At 58.0% G+C, this 19,487-nt stretch overlaps 3 protein-coding genes across 3 annotated transcripts; all 3 read right to left on the minus strand.

Moving 5' to 3' along the window:
* Window positions 1-1,069: 1,069 nt before the first annotated feature.
* Icam5 (intercellular adhesion molecule 5) lies at window positions 1,070-8,219 on the minus strand. The gene is made up of 11 exons (XM_020174291.2): window positions 7,814-8,219; window positions 6,599-6,868; window positions 6,110-6,430; window positions 5,231-5,518; window positions 4,776-5,030; window positions 4,405-4,653; window positions 3,408-3,650; window positions 3,043-3,321; window positions 2,715-2,954; window positions 2,121-2,384; window positions 1,070-1,477 (listed from the first exon to the last, which is right to left on the minus strand). The coding sequence occupies exons 1-11, from the start codon at window positions 7,893-7,895 to the stop codon at window positions 1,206-1,208; spliced, it is 2,763 nt and encodes a 920-aa protein (XP_020029880.2). The 5' UTR covers window positions 7,896-8,219; the 3' UTR covers window positions 1,070-1,205.
* A 1,179-nt stretch (window positions 8,220-9,398) lies between these two features.
* Window positions 9,399-10,767, minus strand: Icam4 (intercellular adhesion molecule 4 (Landsteiner-Wiener blood group)). Its single transcript, XM_020174314.2, has 3 exons — window positions 10,166-10,767; window positions 9,748-10,053; window positions 9,399-9,615 (listed from the first exon to the last, which is right to left on the minus strand). Exons 1-3 carry the CDS (start codon window positions 10,554-10,556, stop codon window positions 9,497-9,499), a joined length of 816 nt encoding a protein of 271 aa, XP_020029903.1. The 5' UTR covers window positions 10,557-10,767; the 3' UTR covers window positions 9,399-9,496.
* Window positions 10,768-10,908: 141 nt separating this feature from the next.
* Window positions 10,909-18,425, minus strand: Icam1 (intercellular adhesion molecule 1). Its single transcript, XM_020174295.2, has 7 exons — window positions 18,270-18,425; window positions 16,456-16,716; window positions 13,582-13,887; window positions 13,000-13,287; window positions 12,522-12,776; window positions 12,046-12,297; window positions 10,909-11,961 (listed from the first exon to the last, which is right to left on the minus strand). The coding sequence occupies exons 1-7, from the start codon at window positions 18,337-18,339 to the stop codon at window positions 11,789-11,791; spliced, it is 1,605 nt and encodes a 534-aa protein (XP_020029884.1). The 5' UTR covers window positions 18,340-18,425; the 3' UTR covers window positions 10,909-11,788.
* Window positions 18,426-19,487: the final 1,062 nt, after the last annotated feature.

A 19,487-nucleotide genomic window follows, 5' to 3' on the forward strand; every position in this document is an offset into this window, starting at 1 on the left:
TTAAGGGGAGGTGAGGCTCACACTTCTGCCTTTGTGTCACACCTCGTCCTTTGTGCCTTGGTGCTTTTTGTCCTTGGCACCCAATATCACTTTGCCTTTTGATGCCCACTTTTCTGCTCTCATCTTTGCTCATAAATGTTTGCATAGCAGCAGCCAATGGAGCCCAGAGCTGCCCAGGCCCGCTTCCTGCTTCGGGGCTCTGTGTTCCTGCTTTTCAGGGAGCAGCAGAGGAGGAGGCTGGGGGGAGGAGGCCCAGATGTTCTCTCCTTATGCTGTTGGAGGGGGGCAAAGGGAGATGGTAACAGGCGGCCAGGGTTGTATTGATCCTCTGTGTTCATCTGCTCTGAATCATGATGGAGTGAGTGGAAAGGCAAGTTGGAGATAAACTGAGGCACAGGGGTGGAGAAGGCATTGAGGGTGGTGCAGGGGTGTTCCCTTTGAAGGAAGGACATCTTGAAGGGTGACACTTACAGCATTTACTCATCCCTGTGACCCCAGGAAGGGGGCTCTGTCCATCCTGGCAAGGCGACCTTACTCTGCCGGTAACCAGGCCTGGGGGAAAGTACCTTAGCCATCACCTCCAAGAACTGCCGGATCAGGATCAGAGAGCAACACTGGGCGGAAGAGATAAGAGGGAGGAGAAGGAAGGATCGAGTCCCCACCCCTGCTCTAGGGTCCGGTGATTGCAGGAAATGTGGTACCAAGAGGACAAACTCCAGGTCACAAGGCGCACAGATAACCTGGATCCAAGCTCCATGCCTAGTAACATTTATTAGCCGGGCGCTGGTGGCCCCTGTCTGTAATCCTAGCTACTTAGGAGGATGAGCGCAGGAGGACCGAGGTTCGAGGCCAGCCCAGGAAAATAGTTCAGGCGACCCCATCTTCAAAATACCCAGAGCAAAACGGAATGGAGGTGTGGCTCAAACTGTAGAGTGCCTGCTTTGCAAGCGCGAAACCTTGAGTTCAAACCCCAGTCCCACCAAAAAAAAAAAAAAAGAATAAATGAACAAGCAATAATAAACGTTGAGGTTGGGATTTCACATTGTAGTCAGATGCAGAAACCCCCGAATCCTTTATAAAAACTTTATTGAGGGGATGGGTAGAAAATGGGGGTGACGCCCCAGAATTGAATAAATAAGTACAATAAATAAGCCCCCGTGCGCATCTGGGGGCGGCCCCCGACCGGCGGGGAGAGGGGAGCAGACTCACGCTGACGTCAGCTGGATGGCGAAGACCTCACTCCCCGCCGGAGACTCGGCCGCGCCCCCCGCCTCGGGTCCCCCTTCTGCGCCTGCGCCCCCGGCGCCTCCGCCCGCGCCATTGAGACACACGGCCTCGCCCGAGCTCTCGGCCTCCTGCACGTTGTACTCGCCTTTCTTGCAGGCGGTGGACTGCACGTAGAAGGCCAGGCCGGCCCCCGCGGCCAAGAGCGCCGCGCCCCCCGCCGCGCCGCCCACGGCGATCCACAGCCACGGACCTGCGAGGGGGGTGGAGACCCTCACCCCTGAGGGTGGACAAACTGGGGATCCTCCCACCCAGAGCCACCTCTGTCCCCTCCCACGGAAAAGAGGCTAATACTCCTGCATCTGCCATCATGGCCCCAGGGAACAGTCTGGCCTTGGGAGAAGGGAGAAACCCTCTGTAAGGTCCCTCCAGCCTCAGTGTGACCCCAGACCCAGTTCACTCCCGGCTCAGACCATAGGAAACCCTTCGCCCCATTCCCAAAGGGTGACGATTGGTGGGTCCAGCTCAGCCGTCCTCCACCCCAGACAGACCCCAGACCTAGGAACTGCACGAAATGTGGGGAGGGGATCTAGTTGGGCCCCCATCAGCTACCCTGGGTCCTTCTCCACCCCTCCGTTCCCCACAGCGACACAGTGGAAGGTGAACTGGGTCAAGTCTTCCCCCTCCCAGAACCCCTCCAAGTTAATAAGCTCCTTCCCTGGATCTCCTGCCCTTTTGTCCCCGACCTCCCATCCCAACTGGCCCACAGCCCCGCCCAGGACGCGCTTTTCACTTCCACTTTGACCCACTTTGGTCTCATCCTTGGGGACTGAGAGACAAGAGACCTGGGGTCACGCACCCCAAGGCCCAGGTCTCCGCCCCCAGCTGCCACTTACCGGCCACGCGCACGGTGATGCGCCGTGCGTGGCGCCCATGCGCGTTGGTGGCTGCGCACTCGTACTCCCCGCCGTGGCTGCCCATGGCGCCCGCCACGCTCAGCGTGCTGTTGTTGCTCGACAGGCCGAGGTTGAGGGCCCCCGGGGGCGCGCGCCAGCTGATCTGGGCCGGAGGCCAAGCCTCGGCGCGGCAGGTCAAGGTGAAGTTCCCGCCTGGTCGCACGCTCGGAGGTGAGGCGGCCAACTCGGCCACCACCGGCCGGTCTGTAGGGGGCAAAGGGGCGACTTGGCGCCGGCCTAGGGATTGACCAAGTGCCCTCGGGGCCACCACGGTCAGTCTGAGGTCACCCCCTCCACCGATGTGCAGGAGAATTAATGGTGCCTCCCATCTGAGCCCCTCCCACATCACCATCCGCTTGTTCTTCGGACAAAAACTTTGTGTCTTTACTGAATGGCAGAAGGTGGGGCCCTGTGCCACTGACCCTAAAATTTATATTATCCCCATGTTTAGTTCCTTGCCCCCAATTGCGGAACTGGGAGAGGTACCCCTGACTCCCATGGACTGGCCTCCATCCGGCGCCGGCCTCCACTCACATTCCACGCCCACAGTGACAGTCCGGGAGTCCGTGCCATGCGCATTGGTGGCCACGCAGCGATAGGTCCCCGCGTCTTCTCGGGACACGCGCTGCCTCTCAGGCCGGGCCACGCCCTCTCGCGAGCAGAGCACTCGTGGGGAGGGGCGACCCCGGGCGACACAAGCCAGTACATTAGCTTTAGCCCCTTCCAGCCACGTCTGGTGACTTGGGCAGCTGGACTCGTCCATCTGAGGCGGCGCTGCAAAGCAGCCAGGAGTGGGGGGCGTCAGGGAGGGGCCAGGACCCTGGGGTTCCCCGTACTTCCCCCCCACCTGGGCCCCGCTCACACTCCGCGCTCACGACGACTGTTTTGATCATGGAGCCGTGCCGGTTGGTGGCGTTGCAGAGGTAGATACCGGGTGCCAGGTCACTAGGGATACTGGGGTTCCTGGGACCAGGGTTTGAGGATGCCAGAGGCAATGCTACCCCCTCACTGGCGCCCTCGGAGCCCACGCACTCCACGCTGGGCTCTGGCTTGCCGTCAACCTCACAGGAAAACAGCTTTCCAGATCCTTCCACCCATGTCCAATTGCTGGGGCAGCTCAGCTCCTCAAAACTGGGGCCGTCTGGGAAACAGGGAAGCAGGGGTTCACACAGGTGACGGGAAGCCCAGCCGGGGTGGTCCCGACAGACCAGAGCTGCTCCTACTCACATTCCACCGTGACAGCCACAGTTTTGGCTGCAGAGCCTCGAGCGTTGGTGGCTTCGCAGCGGTAAGTGCCCGCGTGCTCCCGGGCCACAAGCAGCAGCCCTTCAACAACTTCGGCCTCCCCAGAGCGCACACAGCTCACGTTGGGCGGCGGGACTCCGTGCGCCACACAACTCAGCGAGGCCTCTGTTCCCTCTAGCCAAGTAATGCGGTCCGGGCAGCTCACACTGTCCAGCGCCGGCGCGTCTGGAGGGAGGAGTGTGTTATTGAATTTGAGATTTTGGGACCAATCTGATGTCTCTAGTAACCTTCTTTCTGTGTCCCAGGGATGCCAGTAAGGGCTGAGCATGCTATCCTTGGAGTGGAGACTCCGAGCCAAGAGAGTGTCGCGTTGGTCAAACCTGGTGTCAAACCCCAAGCTCTGTCTGGGGGCCTCCTGAGCCCTAAAGGTGCCTTTTACTGATTCCCATGATACGACCACAAGCCTCTCCCAGTCTTTAGCCTAAAAAATTGTTACACTGCCAGGAGCTGGTGGCTCACGCCTCTAATCCTAGCTACTTGGGAGACTGAGATCAGGAGGCTCGAGGTGCCAGGGTGGCCCAGGCAAATAGTTCTGGAGACCGCCATCTCCAAAACTAGCAAGAGCAAAATGGACTGGAAGTGTGGTTCAAGCGGTAGAATGCCTGTTTGCAGGTTCGAAGCCCTGAAGTCAAACCCCAGTCCCAGCAAAAGGAAAAAAAAAAATTGTTAGACTGTCTAAACCCCCAGAGTTCTATCAGACTCCGCCCAAAGCCACACCCTCGCGTAAGGCCACGCCTACCCCCTTCACCTCCATCCTTCTCCAAGATTTTTCCCTAATTCCTCTTGTTCACCAGCCCCTTACCTTTCCCAAAATCCTGCCCAGAGGCTCACATAAGACCCCCTTCCTGCACTTCCATGTATGCCCGCTACTCCCAGCCCCTGAGAGCCAGAAAGAGTGGCCCTGCGAACCCCTACTCACACTCTACGGTCAATGTCACATCCTTGACCGCCTCGCCCTGGGCATTGGTCGCCGTGCAAAGGTAGGTGCCCGAGAGCGCACGAGTGACCGGACCCAACAGACCCAGAGCCAGCACGGCCCCGCCGTCGCGCCGCGCGCAATGCACCGAGGGCTCTGGGTTTCCGCGGGCCTCGCAGCGCAGTGTCTGCTCCGGGCCCTCTGGCCACCTCCAGCTTCTGGGACAATAAGAGTCGTCCAGGCGGGGGGCGTCTGCAGGCAGGGACGTGGGATTCCAGAGGTTAGAAGTGGCTCGTGAGGAATCACGACATGTCAGGGTCCAGACAGGTCCTTGGAGTCACAAGTAGGAGGGCGAAGGATGAACGCCAACTCACAAAGGACGCGAAGCTCAGCGCTCTCGTTTTTGCTAAAGATCTCCCCGTCCACCTCGAGGGTGGCGTCGCAAAAAAAGCCGCGCTTGTCGTCATCCTCAGTGACGTTTATCTGGAGTTGGGCGGGTTGCCCTGGGACTGCAGCTGGAATTCCTTCCAGTGTGACCAGGGCATGAGCCCCGGCTGTGCAGGTTACTGTCACCATATTCCCCTCAGTGGCGTTAGGCTCGCTGAAGGTCAGCAGGGGCTCAGGGAAGCCTGGGGGCGGAGCATTGGTTGGAGGCCACGGAAATTACCCCGCCCACCAGCGAAGCCCCGCCCTTTACCTGCCTGAACCCTCGCAGAGCTGCAGCCAAGCCGATGCCCCGCCTCTCAGGCTGCCGGGGCCCCGCCCATTCTTCGCCCCGCCTCCGCGTTCCTCTGGCCCCGCCCCCAGATTTTCCCTCTTTCCCTCTTACTGTAGACTGTCACGTTTTCCCGGGTCTCCCGGCTTTCGCTGCCCAGAGTCACGTTGCAGACCAGCTCCCTAGTGCCCTCCTGGTCTGTGCTGCCGGTGGCTGTAGCAGTGGCCATGAGGGTGTCCCCCTCGAGGGTGACGTCGGGATTCAGCCTCTGATCTCCCAGCTCGAGGTAAACCATGGCCTCCGGGGCTGGAAACAGTCCGTCCAGGGTGCAGCTAACCGGCCTTTCTGAGCCCACTTCCAAGACCCGGGGAGCAGCGAGACGCGGGGCGTCTGGAGTAAGGGCTAGGAGTAGGAGAACAAAACTTGAACTTATGCAGTGTGCACTCCGTATGCACTAAGAACTTTACACACCAGGAGCCCTAAACAACTCAATAGGATTTAGCATTCAGATGCATATGCTTCTAAACTTTTTTTTTGGTGGGACTGGGATTTGAACTCAGGCCTTCGCGCTTGCAAAACAGGTGTTCTACCGTTTGAGCCACATCCCCATTTTACTTTGCTCTGTTTATTTTGGAGATAGGGTCTCACAAACTATTTGCTCGAGCTGGCCTCCAACTATGAAACTCCTGATCTCAGCCTCCCACGTAGTTTAGGATTACAGGCGTGAGCAACCGGTGCCTGGCTGCTTCTAAACTTTTTTTTAATGCAGTACTGGGGCTTGAACTCAGGGCCTACACCTTGAGCCACTTGAGCCACTCCACCAGCCCTTTCCTTTTTTTCTTTTTTCTTTTAAGATAGGGTCTCACGAACTATTTGCCTGGGGTGGCTTCGAACCGCGATCCTCCTGATCTCTGCCTCCTAAGTAGCGCGGCTTTGCTTCTAAACTTCTTAAAGGCTTGCCCGACCCCACAAGGGGTCCCTACACCGACTCACAGAAGGTCCGGAGTTCTCTGGGTGCCGAGCTGTTTTCAAACAGTCCCAGGCCGTGCGGCCGCAGATCCAGCTCCGCGCGGCATGAGAAATTAGCCCCATGGTCCTCCCTCCGGGCCAGTACCGTGGCCGTGAGTACCGCGCCCCGCGCTCGGGGTGGCTCGCCGGCGAAGCTGTGGCGGATCAGCTCCTGGGCGCCCCGCAGCAGGGTCAATGTGAGGCTCCCACGCGGCCCCGCACCCGGAACCCTGCAGCTCAGGGTGAAGTTTTCGCCTACAGGCTGCCAGGGAGGTAGCGGTACCAGCTCTACGCGATCGGGCCGCTCTGCAAAGGAGGAATCACAGCTCCAGAAAACCGGCTAAGACCACAGAGCGCAGAAGAGAGGACGTGGGGATCCAGAGGGTGGAGCCCACGGGGAAGACCCCGGGACCCAGAAGGCAGGGCCTGGAAGGGAGGACTAGTGGAGTACGAGCGCGGCCACCCAGAACTCACGGAAAGTGCGAATGAGCCCACGCGCCTGGAGTGTGCGCCGCGCGCAGCGGAAGAAGCAGACGGGCTGGGTCTCTGGCTCGTGGATGTCCACCAGCTGCCGTGCCAACCAGCGCAAACCCCTCTGGGTCCCGTTCCTGCGCAACGAGGTCTCCAGGCCCCCGCGCTCCGGCCGAGGGCAGTTAGTGCTGCAATTCAGCCACAGCGAGCCCCCGCGCTCCACAAGCGCCACGCGGGGCTGCAGGTCCGCCCAGAAGGGCTCCTGCGCGATCGCTGCCCCGGGGAAACGCGGGCTCAGCCTGGGGGAGCCACGCTCGCAGAGATCTTAGCGCCCCTATGCCGAGTCAGGTGTTCCCGAGGGACAAGCAGAGGGCCGCATCCAAGACAGAACCCAGGTGTCCCGCGTCCTGCCCAAGCCTCAGGTTTGGAGGCGCTCTCCAAATCTCGAGGTTGTATCAGGGATATGGCCACAGTCAGCCCCGGTCTCCAAGGCTCCGATAAAGTGGTGGGAGAACATGGGGGGAGGGGAGAGACAAGAGGAAGCATGGGGTCTTCGATGCACACAGCAACAGTGGGAGGAAGGGACTCCAAGTGGGGGGATGGGGAACAAACCGCTTCTCAAGCTCCTGGCAGATAGCCAGGAGAGGGGGAGACTGAGGTTGGGGCGAAGGCAAAGAAGAGATGAGGCTAGGTCAAGGATATGGGAGGACCCCACACCTGGGTAAAGAACATGGGGAGAAGACGCGGGGCTGGACTCCTGGAAGGAACCGCGGGAACAGCCTGGGACGTGGTTGCCAGGGCTCCAGGTGGAGCGGAAACAGAACCTTTGAGTCATGATAGTTGAGGGGCTGGGGTCTTTGCGGATCGCGAGTGGGGAAGATGCCAGTCTATGCACCACCACGGTGCACAACAGAGTGAGAGGAGGTAGTCGGGGAGGGGAGAGGAGAGCCGCAGGGTCTCTAGGGTGAGGGGATGGGTGCAGAAGAGCACCTTGGATCTCGTATGGGGTGGGGTGGAGACCTAGGAGAGCGAGGAGTCAGGAAGCTGGGACTCTGTGTGTGCGGCGGGGAGGGAGATAGCGGAGAGAAGACCGGGCTCAAGGTCCTGGCAGCAGCGTGGGAGCGAGGAGAGGGCGGAGCCGGGAGGAGCATGGGGCCGCCTCTTAGGTCCCGCAACTCCGCCCCCGCCTTGTCCACCCGAGCCGCGGCGGGCTCTTACCTGACAAGCCGAGGATCCCCAGGCCCAGGGCAGCCCAGAGGCCGAGTAGCGCTCGGCACAGCCCTGGCGAAGGCCCTGGCATCGCCGCCGCGGGGGAAGCGCAGGAGGCGAGGGGAGCGCGAGTGACGAGCTGGGCTAGAGGACGGCGCGACTCGGCGGGCGGACTGTGGGGGAGGCAGAGTTGCGCTCGGGGATTGGTTTAAACGTTGGTAACTTGGTTTCCAAGGAGGGGGCGGCGGCAGAGGCGGCGGGGGGCGGGAGGCGAGCGTGCGCTGGGCTCCCGGCCTTGTGGAAGGCGAGCTGGCAGGAGCAAGCGACTACCGGGGGTCTAAGTGGAGGTCGACCGGATCATCTGGAACCATCCGGGGACTACCACGCTCTCCCGCGTCATCCCTGGCCGAGACGCGGAGGTGGAGGGATGCTGGGTTGCCCTGCCCAAACCCCCACCCACCCCGGATTTAGATGCTAGGATAACGCGCTGGACTCCCAGCTCCGCCCCCCGGCTTAGCTCCTCCCACCAGCGCCCCTTACGGTCAGGACTGATTTGGGGGGCAGGAGAGGTTCGGGGTACGCAGTGTGGGGAAAGGACAGTCCTAGGGGAGGGTGGTGGGGATCCCACCCTTCACTGGTCCTTTTCCTTTGACCCGGAGAGCTGCGGATTGCAGCCACACCCCTAAGTCCTCCTCCCGCTCGGCTCCCGCACGCGACGGAGGGGGCGGGGACGAAAGTGCCAGCGAGTCGGGGACACGTGTGTGCGTGCGTGCAGCGTTTGAGGGCGTCTAAATTAGAGTCGGCTCGGCTCGGGGTCTGTATTTACCCAGCGTGCAGCGGGCATGTGTCTACTCGGCGTTTGTGAGCGCGACTTTCCCAGGAGAGCTTCTGAGTGCTCCTTCCGCCGGGCGGGCAGGGACCTGGCCCTGCTTGGTGCCGGATATGGTGTGGGCCTGGAGTCTGCGTCCATTCGAGACTTGAGAGGGCAATTGTGACACTTTTGATCCTGTATCTCTCCCCACGCTTTGACCCCTTTGTGCCCACCTGGCTTGGTGACTACCAAAACATTGTCAGGACGCAAGCCTGTGACATCGCACGTGGATCGTCTGATTATCTCTTCCTTAACTGTCACTGCACAGATACCTCCTCTGGATAGCCAATTTCCCCCACTACGTCCATGTGGTCCCGCCGATTGTGGTCTCGCTCCCAGTGTTAATGATGACCCAAGGGGATGAGTTCTCGCTCCACAGTTGGCCTCCCATAAAGTGGAGATGGGGGTGGAGGTGGGAAAGGAAACTTAACATCCAATCAGAGTTGCTGCGTGTAGCGGCCGAGCCAATCAGCAAAAGCCATGCCATAAACCAGCCCTCCCCTCCCCAGGCTCTCTACCGCCCCACCTTAGCCCATCTGCACCGCACAGATAAGGCCAGCAGGAGAGGTTTTTACTACACCGGCTGGGAATTCACAGGGAATGGGGCTCGGGACCCCAAATGGATCTTGAGTGAGAAATCGCAGGTGCCCTGAGGGAGAGGACGCATTTAGAGAAAGCAAGGCGGAGATACTAATTCTTCCAAGGACCGTTAGAGCCATGGGATAGAGGCTGACTGAAGACGTCTTTATTGATCCGAGTAGGGTTTTCCAAATTGTTCCTCAATTCATTTTCCTCCCGCTTAGCTGGCATAGAACACCCATCTATGCCGGCAACTGCGTGACCAGGTACTTGCGCAGGTAAGCAGCCCCCACGGCAAGAAGGATACCCATCAGGATGACGATGGAGGTGGAGGCCAAGGCTATGGAGACGGGACTCCAGTCTGGGAGCAGGATGTGAGAGGAAGAAACCACCTGGAGGTTGATCCCCCTCCCCCGCCGAGAAACTCACACTTGGTCTGTGTGCCCTCCTGGAGTCATAGTCCCCTCCCCCCAAGTCCCCAAGAGTGCCTCACCTAGGAAGGTCAGCATAACGGGTGCTGAGCTGCTTCGAACTATCAGACCGTCGAGATTGAGGCGCGCATGGCAGGTCAAAGGCTGCCAGAGATCCTGGGGCCCAGCCCGCAACACATGGGTCAGGGTCACATTGGCCAGATCCAGACCGGTGAAGCGCTCCAGTCTTTCAAAGTAGATGACCCGGCCCTTGCGCCTCAGGGTCACCACCATGAAGCCCACGGGGAACACGTGCGTAACGTGGCAGCGCAGAGTGTACATGCGGCCCTCTAGGACCGGAGGCTCCAGGATCACACTGCGCGGCGGTTCTAAGGCGAGAGGGGAGCCCTTTGAGTTAAGGTCCGCGGGCGCCCCCTAGCGCCACTGCTTCCTCCACCCTCCTCCCTTCACCCCAGCTGGGCCTGAGCCCTTGACCCTCACTGTAGGCGTTGATCCTGGCGGTGGCCTCACGCGTTTCTCCTGCGCAGGTGACCAAGCAGCGTACGATGGAGCTCCAGGCTCTCACATCCAGCAGCTGGTAGGATACCCAACCCGGTCTACTGACCTTCTGGCCCTGCCGCAGCTGGGTGTGGAGACTGGACCTCCCCGGTAGGGGGCAGTTATGACTACAGTTAAGCCACACTGAATCCCCTGGTGGTACAGCCACCAACTCCGGGCTTATATGTACCTGGAAATTTGCTGAGGTCCCCACGGGCGCAGGAGGGCTGCCCTTCAGGCCCGGCACCTGCTCATCCTGGGGCCCCTGCACTCTCCCACCTCCCGGGTGGGCAGCCACCAGCAAAAGCAGCAGCAACAACAGCACAGATCCCATGGCAAAGAGCCCTCACTAAGAGGCCTGCACCAGGGAGCCACGGCTGGCTCTGGAGATAAGGAGGCCGATAGCCCCGCCTCCTCGGACCCTCCCAAAGAGGAACCTAGGGCGTGCAGGAACCTCCCCACTGGACTCAAGAAAGATCCCAGACCCCATATTCAACCAAATATCAGTGTATTTTTCTGGACAAGGGTCTTCTGTTTTCACTAGAGAAGCTAAAGATCATGAAAAAGCTCCAAATTTGGACCACAGCCTCAGGGTTGCGCCAACCAACAGTCTTTTCTTAGAGGAGGAAGTGGGCAGCCAAAGCCTCCAGCGGATGGACTGACATGAGACCTGCCTACTACTCACACAGGCTGAAATGAAAAGCTTTATTGGCACAAAGAAAAAGCTTTCAGAGCTGGGAAGGGAACCTCCAAGCTGGGAGTTCTTGCCCCACCCCCACTACTTGCAGGGTCGTTGCAGAAAGCTGGAGTTGCAGATTTGTCTTCCTGCCTAGTCCCATGGACATGGAAATGGGTGGGACAAGGTGGAGCCTTTGGGTCCAATAGAAAAAGTGCCCCTTCTACCAGAAAGCAGAAGCTTGGTCAACAGAGTGAGAAATTCCAGCTTCTCTGATCCTTTTGCCAGGCTTGTGCAGTGCGTACAACTGTACCTGGCTCCTCTGAATGTGATTAGACTAGGTGTTCCATGAAGGCAGGGACCTATATTCACCTTGTTCACCATTCTAGCCTCAATAAATAGCAAGGGAAAAATCACAAATAAATATGTCATTCATCAAGAGTTGGGGACAGACGTTAGACAGCAGGGCCTGAGTTGGCATGTATCACAGGAGTTTGTGTTTTGATGCTACATGTGTCTGGCGGGCTACAGTGGGGCCTCATCACATGTAATAGGGGTGATTTTGGTATTTCCTGGCTGTGGTTCCACAAAGCCATGGATGTGTCTCTATCACTCCTCCTCCATCCAGGTCAGACTTCAGCCTTCCTCCTGGTCACATCTGAGTCTTACTCCTTCCTTTTGGCTCAGTTTTGAAGCTACAGGTCAGGTGGGAGGCCTAGGGGTCCAAAGTGTGCAGATGCTTTGACTCCAAATGTGGTCTGCATCCTGAGGCCACTGTCCTATCCTCTGTCACCATGAGGTGGTGGGTGTAGCTTAGTGGCCCGCGTCCACTATTCTGTTCAATGCAGCACCATTTCGGCCATGCAGGGGTGGCCCTGTCGGGGCGGGGCTCAGGGGGGCGTGGCTTGTGTGTTCAGCTTCATGGTGGCCCCTTCCAGAGCCTTCTGTATCTTGTATTTCTTGATCTTCCGCTGGCGATTATAGAGGTAGGCAGCCAAGACCAGGGTGCTCACTAGGGCTGCGATTATCACCACAATAATGATGACCAAGTTATTTTGGTTGTCTGTGGAGAGGACACAGTGGGTGGTGAGGATCCAGCCAGGCCCACAGACTGGCCCATGCCTGCCCTGCACCCTGGGAAACTTACCCCATAGCACTTTAAGGAACACTTCCCGGGTGACCTCCCCACGGGAGCTCACTGCGCGACACAGGTAGGTGCCATCAAGTTCCCGTTTGACAAAGCTCACAACCCCGATGGGTAGCAGAGCCCCATCTGTTTTCCGGGTACAGCTCAGCAGGGGGGCTGGATTTCCCCAAGCTTGGCATCTCAGAGTCTTCTGGGATCCCTCTTGCCACGTCCAGTTCCCCAAACAATCCCTCTCGTCCAGCCGGGGGCCATCTGGAGAAAAAGCAGGATGAGGGGGAACACAGGTCAGGGACAAGGACATCCCTCACCATCTAGGACTGCAGAAGACAGCATTCCTAGGCGTGACGCGAACCAGTTCTGGAGAACACACAGGACCGTGGCTATCTGCAATAAGAAGGGGCAGGGCTGGGCTTTCATGGGGGCGGGGCCTGAAAAGGGGCGGGGCTTGGAGGGCATTGTCCAGCAGTCCCACTCACAAAGGACACGGAGCTCCAGGGTCCGGTTCTTGTACAACACCTTCCTTGCCACCTCCAAGGCAGCAGAGCAAGAGAAGAGTCGCCCATCATCCTCCGCGCTGGCGTTTATCAGGAATTTGACTTGCGAAGATGGTGGCCCAGGTTGGGCATCGCTAAGTGTCACCACAGCTCCAGCATGGGCTTCACAAGACACTGTCACCAGGTTCCCTTCCGAGACCTCCGGCTCACTCAGAGTCAAATTGGGACCTGGGAAGTCTAAGAGGGCAGAGCACACAGTGAGCCCTGCCCCGAGTACCGGCCCCAACCATCGAAATGACCATCCCCAGGTGCAGACCCCGCCCCTTAAGGCCACGCCCCGTGTGGCCCCGCCCGTTGGGGAAGCCTCCATCCACCAGGCCCCGCCCCTAGCACACGCCCCGCCCCGTTGGAACCTTCCACCTCTCTGGCCCCGCCCCTCAAAAGTCCCGCCCCTTCTTACCGTAGACGGTCACAGTGCTGTGCGTCGCCCGGGTCTGGTTCGCCAGTCTGACCACACAGCGCAGCAGCTGGATGCCCTCCTGCTCCGCGGTCACCTGGATGGTGGCCTTGGCTGACACGGAGTCCTCGTGGTATGTAGTGATGGAGTTCAGCCTCTGCTCCCCCAGCTCCAGGTGCACCTGGGCCTCCAAAGAGGGAAACAGCCCATCCAGGGAGCAGTCCACAGGCTCCAGGGTGCCCACCTCCAGGCGCTCGGGCGCGACAAGTTGTGGGCGAGTCACGGGCAGGACTGCGGAGAGATGGGGGACTGAGCACAGAGGGAAGTCATGGCCATCCCGAAGCCCTTTTCTAGGGACATTCTCTTCCCTGGGGACTCTGAAGCCGCCCTTGTCCTAAGTTACACGGATTCCTTAGCCGAGGTCTCAGTCTTCCCCATAAGGTCCTGTAGCCAAGGGCACCCCATCCCACCCCATCCCATGGCCACAGACATGTTCCTTCCAGAAGTGTCTACAATGTAGGCACCACCTTCTCAGCACCCCCCATGGCCAGGGGTGCCTCCCTGCCAGGAGCCCAAATGCCTCACCGAAGGTTCGAAGCTGCCTGGGGGCCGACGTGTTCTGGAACAATCCCAGCCCTTGCGGCCGCAGGTCCAGTTCCGTGCGGCAGGAGAAATTGGCGCCATGGTCACCTCTGCCCGCCAGCAGCGTGGCTGTGACCTCGGCCGGCTCCCCCACCACGGGCCGCCGCGGGCTCAGCTCCTCCTCCCCGCGGAGCAGCACCGCGGAGAGCCGGGCCCGAGGTGCCCCGCCTGTCACCAGACAGCGCAGGGTGAGGTTGTCACCCACGGGATGCCAAGGGGGCAGGGGGGCCAGCTGGACCTCAGGGAACCCTGTGGGGAGACAGGGAGGAAGGGAAAGTCCTGTAAGCTAGACGGCTGCAAGGGAGCCACACCTGTCTGGTATATTTTGCAACAACACCTTCTCTCCCAAACACGCCCCACCACCTAAGCACATGGGAATGCCAAGAGCTGGGGGAAAACTGTGAGTAGGCTCCAAGTGTTTGCCAAGGGAACACTTAGCAGTGTCTCACAAGTAGAAAAGAATGTCAATGAGTCTGTCAAATGGGATCCAGGTCTATATGTGCTGGATTTCCAACCTCTATTTCAAGGGACTATTGTCATGTGACTTCCACTCTTTGACCCTCAGTTTCCCAAGCTGTAATATGGGGCTATTAGAGGTAGGCGTATAAGAGGTTCAATGAGTACAGATGGCTGAAGAAAAGGCTCTAAGTTTAGACCGTAGTGATGGTTGTTCAATCTATAAATGCACTAAAACATTCATCAAATTGTATATTTAAAAGGGGTTAAGTTTTTTTCCTGTGGTGCTGGAATTGGAACCCGGGGCCTTTGCGCACGCTGTTGCAAGCACTTTACCACTGTGATACAACTCATCCCCAAGAGGGGTGCATTTTGTGGCTTATAAATTTTATCTCAATAAAGCTGTTTAAAAAAAAGAAAGAAAAAGAAACCAACCCAAAAGGTCAAGAAAAACCTCAAGTCTACAAGTCTAACTTGTAGAACATGAGGCGCCCTTCAAACCTCAGCCCCAAAATGGAACCCAACACCCTAAACTCAGTTCCCTTGCTTAAGCCACAGGAACTTGGGGGAGGCTGTGTGTTTGCCCTTACCTCTCCTTGACCCTGACCTTCAGTCCCTCACCAAATTCTGCTCACTCCATTCCTCAAATATTTGTCCGCCCCTCCCTTTTTGGATCGCGCTAGGGCCAACAATATCAGCAGCCCAGACAAGGCCCATGGCCAGCTGCTTTCTGGCTTCCATAAATCCAAACCTTTATGGCTCCCTATTACCCTGAGGAAGAGAAAGTGGATCCCAGTTCCTCATCCCAGGCACACCAACCTCCAAATCAGGGAATTTTCCCAGTCCTGACCTGTGCCCAGATGTTCCCTCCCCCCACAATATCATCTTTACAATCTCTTACACATGCGTCAAAGCCCGGCTAGTGGTCACCTCCTCTAGGAATTAAACCTGTAACATTTCTGGGAAAGGTTCAGCCATCCAAAGATGCTTCCTTGCCTTAACACCAAAAGCGGGGCAGGACCAAGTTAGCATCTCTCCCCAGTGTCCCCCACTCAACTTTCCCCCCTTGTTATGATGGGTCAGCCATCAGCTGTCTTTCAGAAGTAGAACCAAGTCAGAGTAGAGCCTCTGAAGTCACAGAGGGAGAAATGTGATAGAGCCAGGACTCTGACCTGGAGTACTAGGTTCTCAATATCAAGCTGAGATTCAGAAAGTCCTCTAAATGAGATTTCCCCGGGATTTTCAGAGGCCACCAGGAATGTTTGGGGACTTCCCTCACCTGGAGAGCAATGACAATATCTAATTGTACATCCTCCAAATCAGAAGCTGAGCTGAGAAGCCTGGCATGGTGGTGCATGCCTGTAATCCCAGCACTCAGGAGGTGGAGGCAGGAGGGTCTTCAGTTTCAGGCCCGAATAGGCTTCACAGCAAGACCCTACCTCAACAACAAGGATGAAAAAACAAGTCCCCAAGGGTCACACAGGGACTGGATCAAGGCCATCTAAGTCCAATGCCAGTTTGTCAGTTCTTCTGGTTTTTCTTCCCTAATTTTTTGCTTGCTCTCTCTTTTTTTAATTATATTTATTTTTTTGCCTTGGTAACTCATCTTCCAGTCCAAAATCCTCATATCTCTGTCTCTCTTTCTCTCTCTCTCTCTCTCTCTCTCTCTCACTCTCTCTCCCCCCTCCCTCCTTCTCTCCCTGTCTCTCTCTCTTTCTCTCATCTCCCTGTCTCTCTCTTCTCTCCTCTCTCCTCTCTCTGTCAACATGGAGTTTTACTATGTTGCTCAGATTGGTCTTGAACCACTGCCGCTGCCTCTGGAGCAGCTGGGACCACCAAGGCAGTCATGTCATCCATTTCCATTCAGGCTCTTAGATGTATAAATATAGCCTCCCCGCCACATCCTTCCCCTGCACTCCCTAGCACAGGTGGCATGCCCCTCCTCCACAACGTACTTTATTTCTTCATTCCCTGTTGCTGACAGTTGCTCCCTCATTCTTTTACATGGCTGCATACTATTCCACAATTGCTCAAACCTCAGCTTATCTCCCTAGCCCTGTACATTTGAGTAGTCTATAAACTTTTGCCCTTTAAACAAAACTTCAAAGTAGGCTGGGGGTGTCGTTCAGTGGTAGAGAGCTTCTTTGGCATCATCCGGGAGGCCCTGGGTTCCATCCCTACACCCCTAGCACTGCAAAAAAACACCCTCAAAAATGCAGGGTATAGAGAACAGGTAGTCCCAGATGTCCTGAATTCCTGTGCTATACCCTAATCATGCCCAAAGAGGTGCTTCCAAATGACAAGGGGACTTTCTGACCTGCCCTTGGTCCCTCCCCTCCTCCCCCCAGCCCTGCCACTCACAGTACACGGTGATGGTGGCCAAAGCTGTCTCCTGGTCATGGCCACAGTCTGAGAAACATATCGGACTGCTGTCTTCTTGTATGTCACTCAGTTCAAACAGCTTCCAGTTGTCTCCACTGTCCACCTCCACTTTGGGCAACTGAGTCTCCAGACCCAGCATGAGGGGCGTGGCACAGGATGCACTGCAGTTTACCTGGATGGAGCCCCCTCGGGGCAGGATGGCTTCTGGAGGATGTACAGATGTTCTGGCACCTCCAGGCCCTGCAAGAGAAGAAAGGAGGAGCCAGGCATGAGAGGATACACTCATCCACATGACTGGGCTGGGTGCCAGGCACATAGCCGTGATCTGGACCAAACTCTGTGCCCTCAGTGTGGGAGACACAAATATTCATGAGCAAACAAGATAATTAATAACAGATGTTAATAAAAGTGCCACAAAACCAAACCAGGGAGGACAGTGCCTTGATGACACATCCGAAGAGAAATCTAAATGATGAGAAAGGGCTGGTCTTCCAGAGAAAAGGAAAATGAAGTCCAGGCAACAGGAACAGCACATGCAAAGGTCCTGAGGCAGGGCAGCTGGAGCCCAGAGAACACGTGGGAAGAATGGAGGAGGGTGATGAAGTCCAGGGGATCACGTGGGCAGTGCTGACCACACTACAGAAGTGTGCTTTAGGACGGGGGGCTGTAGCTCAGTGCTAGAGTGCTTGCCTGGAATGTGCAAAGCCCTGGGTTCCATCCCCAGTACTCCAGCAAACATAAATTAAAATAAAATCAAAGTCTGTCTGAGCACACCACTTCCTCCCCCGAAGGATTCCAGGTTTCAGAGGAGCTCTATCTGGGGGGTGGAAGCATGTGACAACCCAGACTGAAAATTCTCCAAGGCAGAGTCTGGAATTACTCCCATTTCATAGAGGGAAAGGGGGTGAGGCCAAGAAGGTGGAGGTTACTGAAACTGCAAACCATGGACTCGATCTCAACGTCCAAGTTAGCCCTGGATTGAGCTGACGTGGAAGATTTCAGTCTTCCACTCTTGCTCCCCAAAGCCTGGCCACCACTGGAAACTGTCTGTCCCCCTTACCCGCTGTGGCCGCTCCTTTGGCCCCTGAGTAAGTCTCTGGAATTCCCCTGCACACAAGCAGCCTGGACTTCCCCAGGCCGCTGATGAGGAACAGAATGTCTGTGGGAGGGGACGGGTCCTCAAGCCTGCTTAGTTTGGTGTCAGGCCAAGTCAGTCCCCACACCATCTGACCGCGTCAGGGGACCAGGCGCTGTGCCGAGCGGCCACCCAACGTTCCCCACTTTACAGCTGAGAACTGAGGCTCTGAAAGCGTAATCCTGCCAGGGGTGGTGACCCACGCCTGTCATCCCAGCACACGAGCAGGTGGATCGCAAGTTCAAGGCCAGACTGGGCTATTTACCCAGACCCTGACTCCAAAAACAAAACCTAAGGGAGCACCGGTGGCTCTCGCCTGTAATCCTAGCTTCTTGAGAAGCTGAGATCAGGAGGATCGCAGTCAGAGGCCAGCTCAGGCAAACTCCAAAATAACCAGAGCAAAATGGACTGGTGGAGTGACTCAAGTGGCTAAGAGCGCGCTTTGCAAACGTGAAGCCCTGAGTTCAAATCCCAGTCTCCTCCACACACCCTAAAAAACAAAACAAAACAAAAAAAAACGACAAGTGCCATCTAGACCTGGAGGTCACCCATGCAGGTAGTGAAAGCGTCAGGACTCGAACCCGGTGGCTTTCATCTCACATTCCCATAAGGGCTGCCTAAGCACCAGTGCTGGATGGCAACCCCACCTGGGACTCACCTGGCAGCAGAACGGCGGTCAGGGCCAGGAGAAGCAGAGGCAGCGCGGGCTGGGCACGGGTGGGAGCCATAGCGGGCCGGAGCGGGACGCGGGGCGCAGCACCAGGGCGCAGCACAGCCGAGCGAGCGCAGTTCTGGGCGCCGAGCCGCGCGCGCTGCTTTATAGCCCCAGCCGCGGGGGACCGAGGGGCGGTGCTGCCGCCTTCCCGGAAACCTCGCGCCTTCCCCTCCGGAACGAGGGCTCTGGCATTTCCGGAGCGAGCCGGTGCCCGGGCCACGCGGGGTGGTCCTGCCCTCTGGCCGCCCAGCAGCCCCGGAATTTCCGAACTGAAGCAATGAGGGTGGGGGTGAAGGGGGTCAGGGTGGCGCTACTCCTGGTCACCAGAGGTGGCATCCATTCTTCCCCCTCTCCTCCTCCACCCGGGGCTCACCCGGATTCACCCTTAACCACTGTGCTGATTGACTGACTACCCGCCCCCTCTGCTGGACCCGTAGGGACTTGTCACTCCGTCCATTTCGTAGGGAGGTGACCTGAGGCTCTGCACTTGGAGAGGATCCGAACTCAAGTCTGCAACTCCCACACCTCATCCAGGCCTCGTCAACCTAGGAAACCAGCCCTTGCTGCGGTGGGGACCCCGGGATCTTGTTTTGGGGGCGCCCCTCCCCCAAGAGGCATGGCCCCACCCAGGTGACACCTGGACTTCCCCAGAAATGATCTGAGCAGGCTTGGACGCCTGGGGGGGGAGGAGCGTGCTCAGTCGGGTGACTCGGCGTCCCCGCCCCCCCCTCCCCGCCGCGTGGGCGCCCCCACTCTCGCGGCCTCACTTCCCCTTTTGACTTTGACCGCGGGGTCGTCTTTACGGCTCCCAGAAAAAGAAAGGAAGCCGCGTGTTCCTGTCGCCTGGAACCCCTCTGCTGCTGGCCCAGGCTCCGCGAGGGAAACTGAGGCAGAGCTCAGACCTGGGCAGCAGAGAAGAGAGGGCGCTGGAAGCTTTGCCTTCCGCAGGGAAACTGAGGCACCCCCTAGGTTCCCAGGTCGGGCGCGAGGCTGTCCCCGGGCTCCCGAAACTCAAGCACCTGCGCTGACCGGGCACAGGGCTGCGCATGTGACCTCGCACGTCGGGGCTGGGGACCTTGGGCCGAGCGGAGCAGCGCCGCCTAAGGCTTCCTGTTGTGGGACGCTTGTGTGGTCGCCATGGAGACCTCCAAGGGGCCAGGG

This window comes from Castor canadensis, chromosome 14, assembly GCF_047511655.1.
Source record: "Castor canadensis chromosome 14, mCasCan1.hap1v2, whole genome shotgun sequence".
NCBI classification, from domain to species: Eukaryota; Metazoa; Chordata; class Mammalia; order Rodentia; family Castoridae; genus Castor; species Castor canadensis.

What these genes read in the sequence shown, in the direction of transcription:
- Icam1 (XM_020174295.2), bottom strand. Translation starts at nt 18,339, where the DNA reads ATGGCTCCCACCCGTGCCCAGCCCGCGCTGCCTCTGCTTCTCCTGGCC. An exon ending in GGCCACCATCACCGTGTACT is followed by an intron (nt 13,888 to 16,455) that starts GTGAGTGGCAGG and finishes GTCTCCCCACAG; the next exon opens with GGTTCCCTGAGGTCCAGCTG. An exon ending in CAGGCAGCTTCGAACCTTCG is followed by an intron (nt 13,288 to 13,581) that starts GTGAGGCATTTG and finishes ATCTCTCCGCAG; the next exon opens with TCCTGCCCGTGACTCGCCCA.
- Icam4 (XM_020174314.2), bottom strand. Translation starts at nt 10,556, where the DNA reads ATGGGATCTGTGCTGTTGTTGCTGCTGCTTTTGCTGGTGGCTGCCCAC. An exon ending in CGCCAGGATCAACGCCTACA is followed by an intron (nt 10,054 to 10,165) that starts GTGAGGGTCAAG and finishes CTCTCGCCTTAG; the next exon opens with AACCGCCGCGCAGTGTGATC. An exon ending in CGTTATGCTGACCTTCCTAG is followed by an intron (nt 9,616 to 9,747) that starts GTGAGGCACTCT and finishes TCCTGCTCCCAG; the next exon opens with ACTGGAGTCCCGTCTCCATA.
- Icam5 (XM_020174291.2), bottom strand. Translation starts at nt 7,895, where the DNA reads ATGCCAGGGCCTTCGCCAGGGCTGTGCCGAGCGCTACTCGGCCTCTGG. An exon ending in CGCTGAGCTTCGCGTCCTTT is followed by an intron (nt 4,654 to 4,775) that starts GTGAGTTGGCGT and finishes CCCTGCCTGCAG; the next exon opens with ACGCCCCCCGCCTGGACGAC. An exon ending in TGTGACATTGACCGTAGAGT is followed by an intron (nt 3,651 to 4,404) that starts GTGAGTAGGGGT and finishes TCCTCCCTCCAG; the next exon opens with ACGCGCCGGCGCTGGACAGT.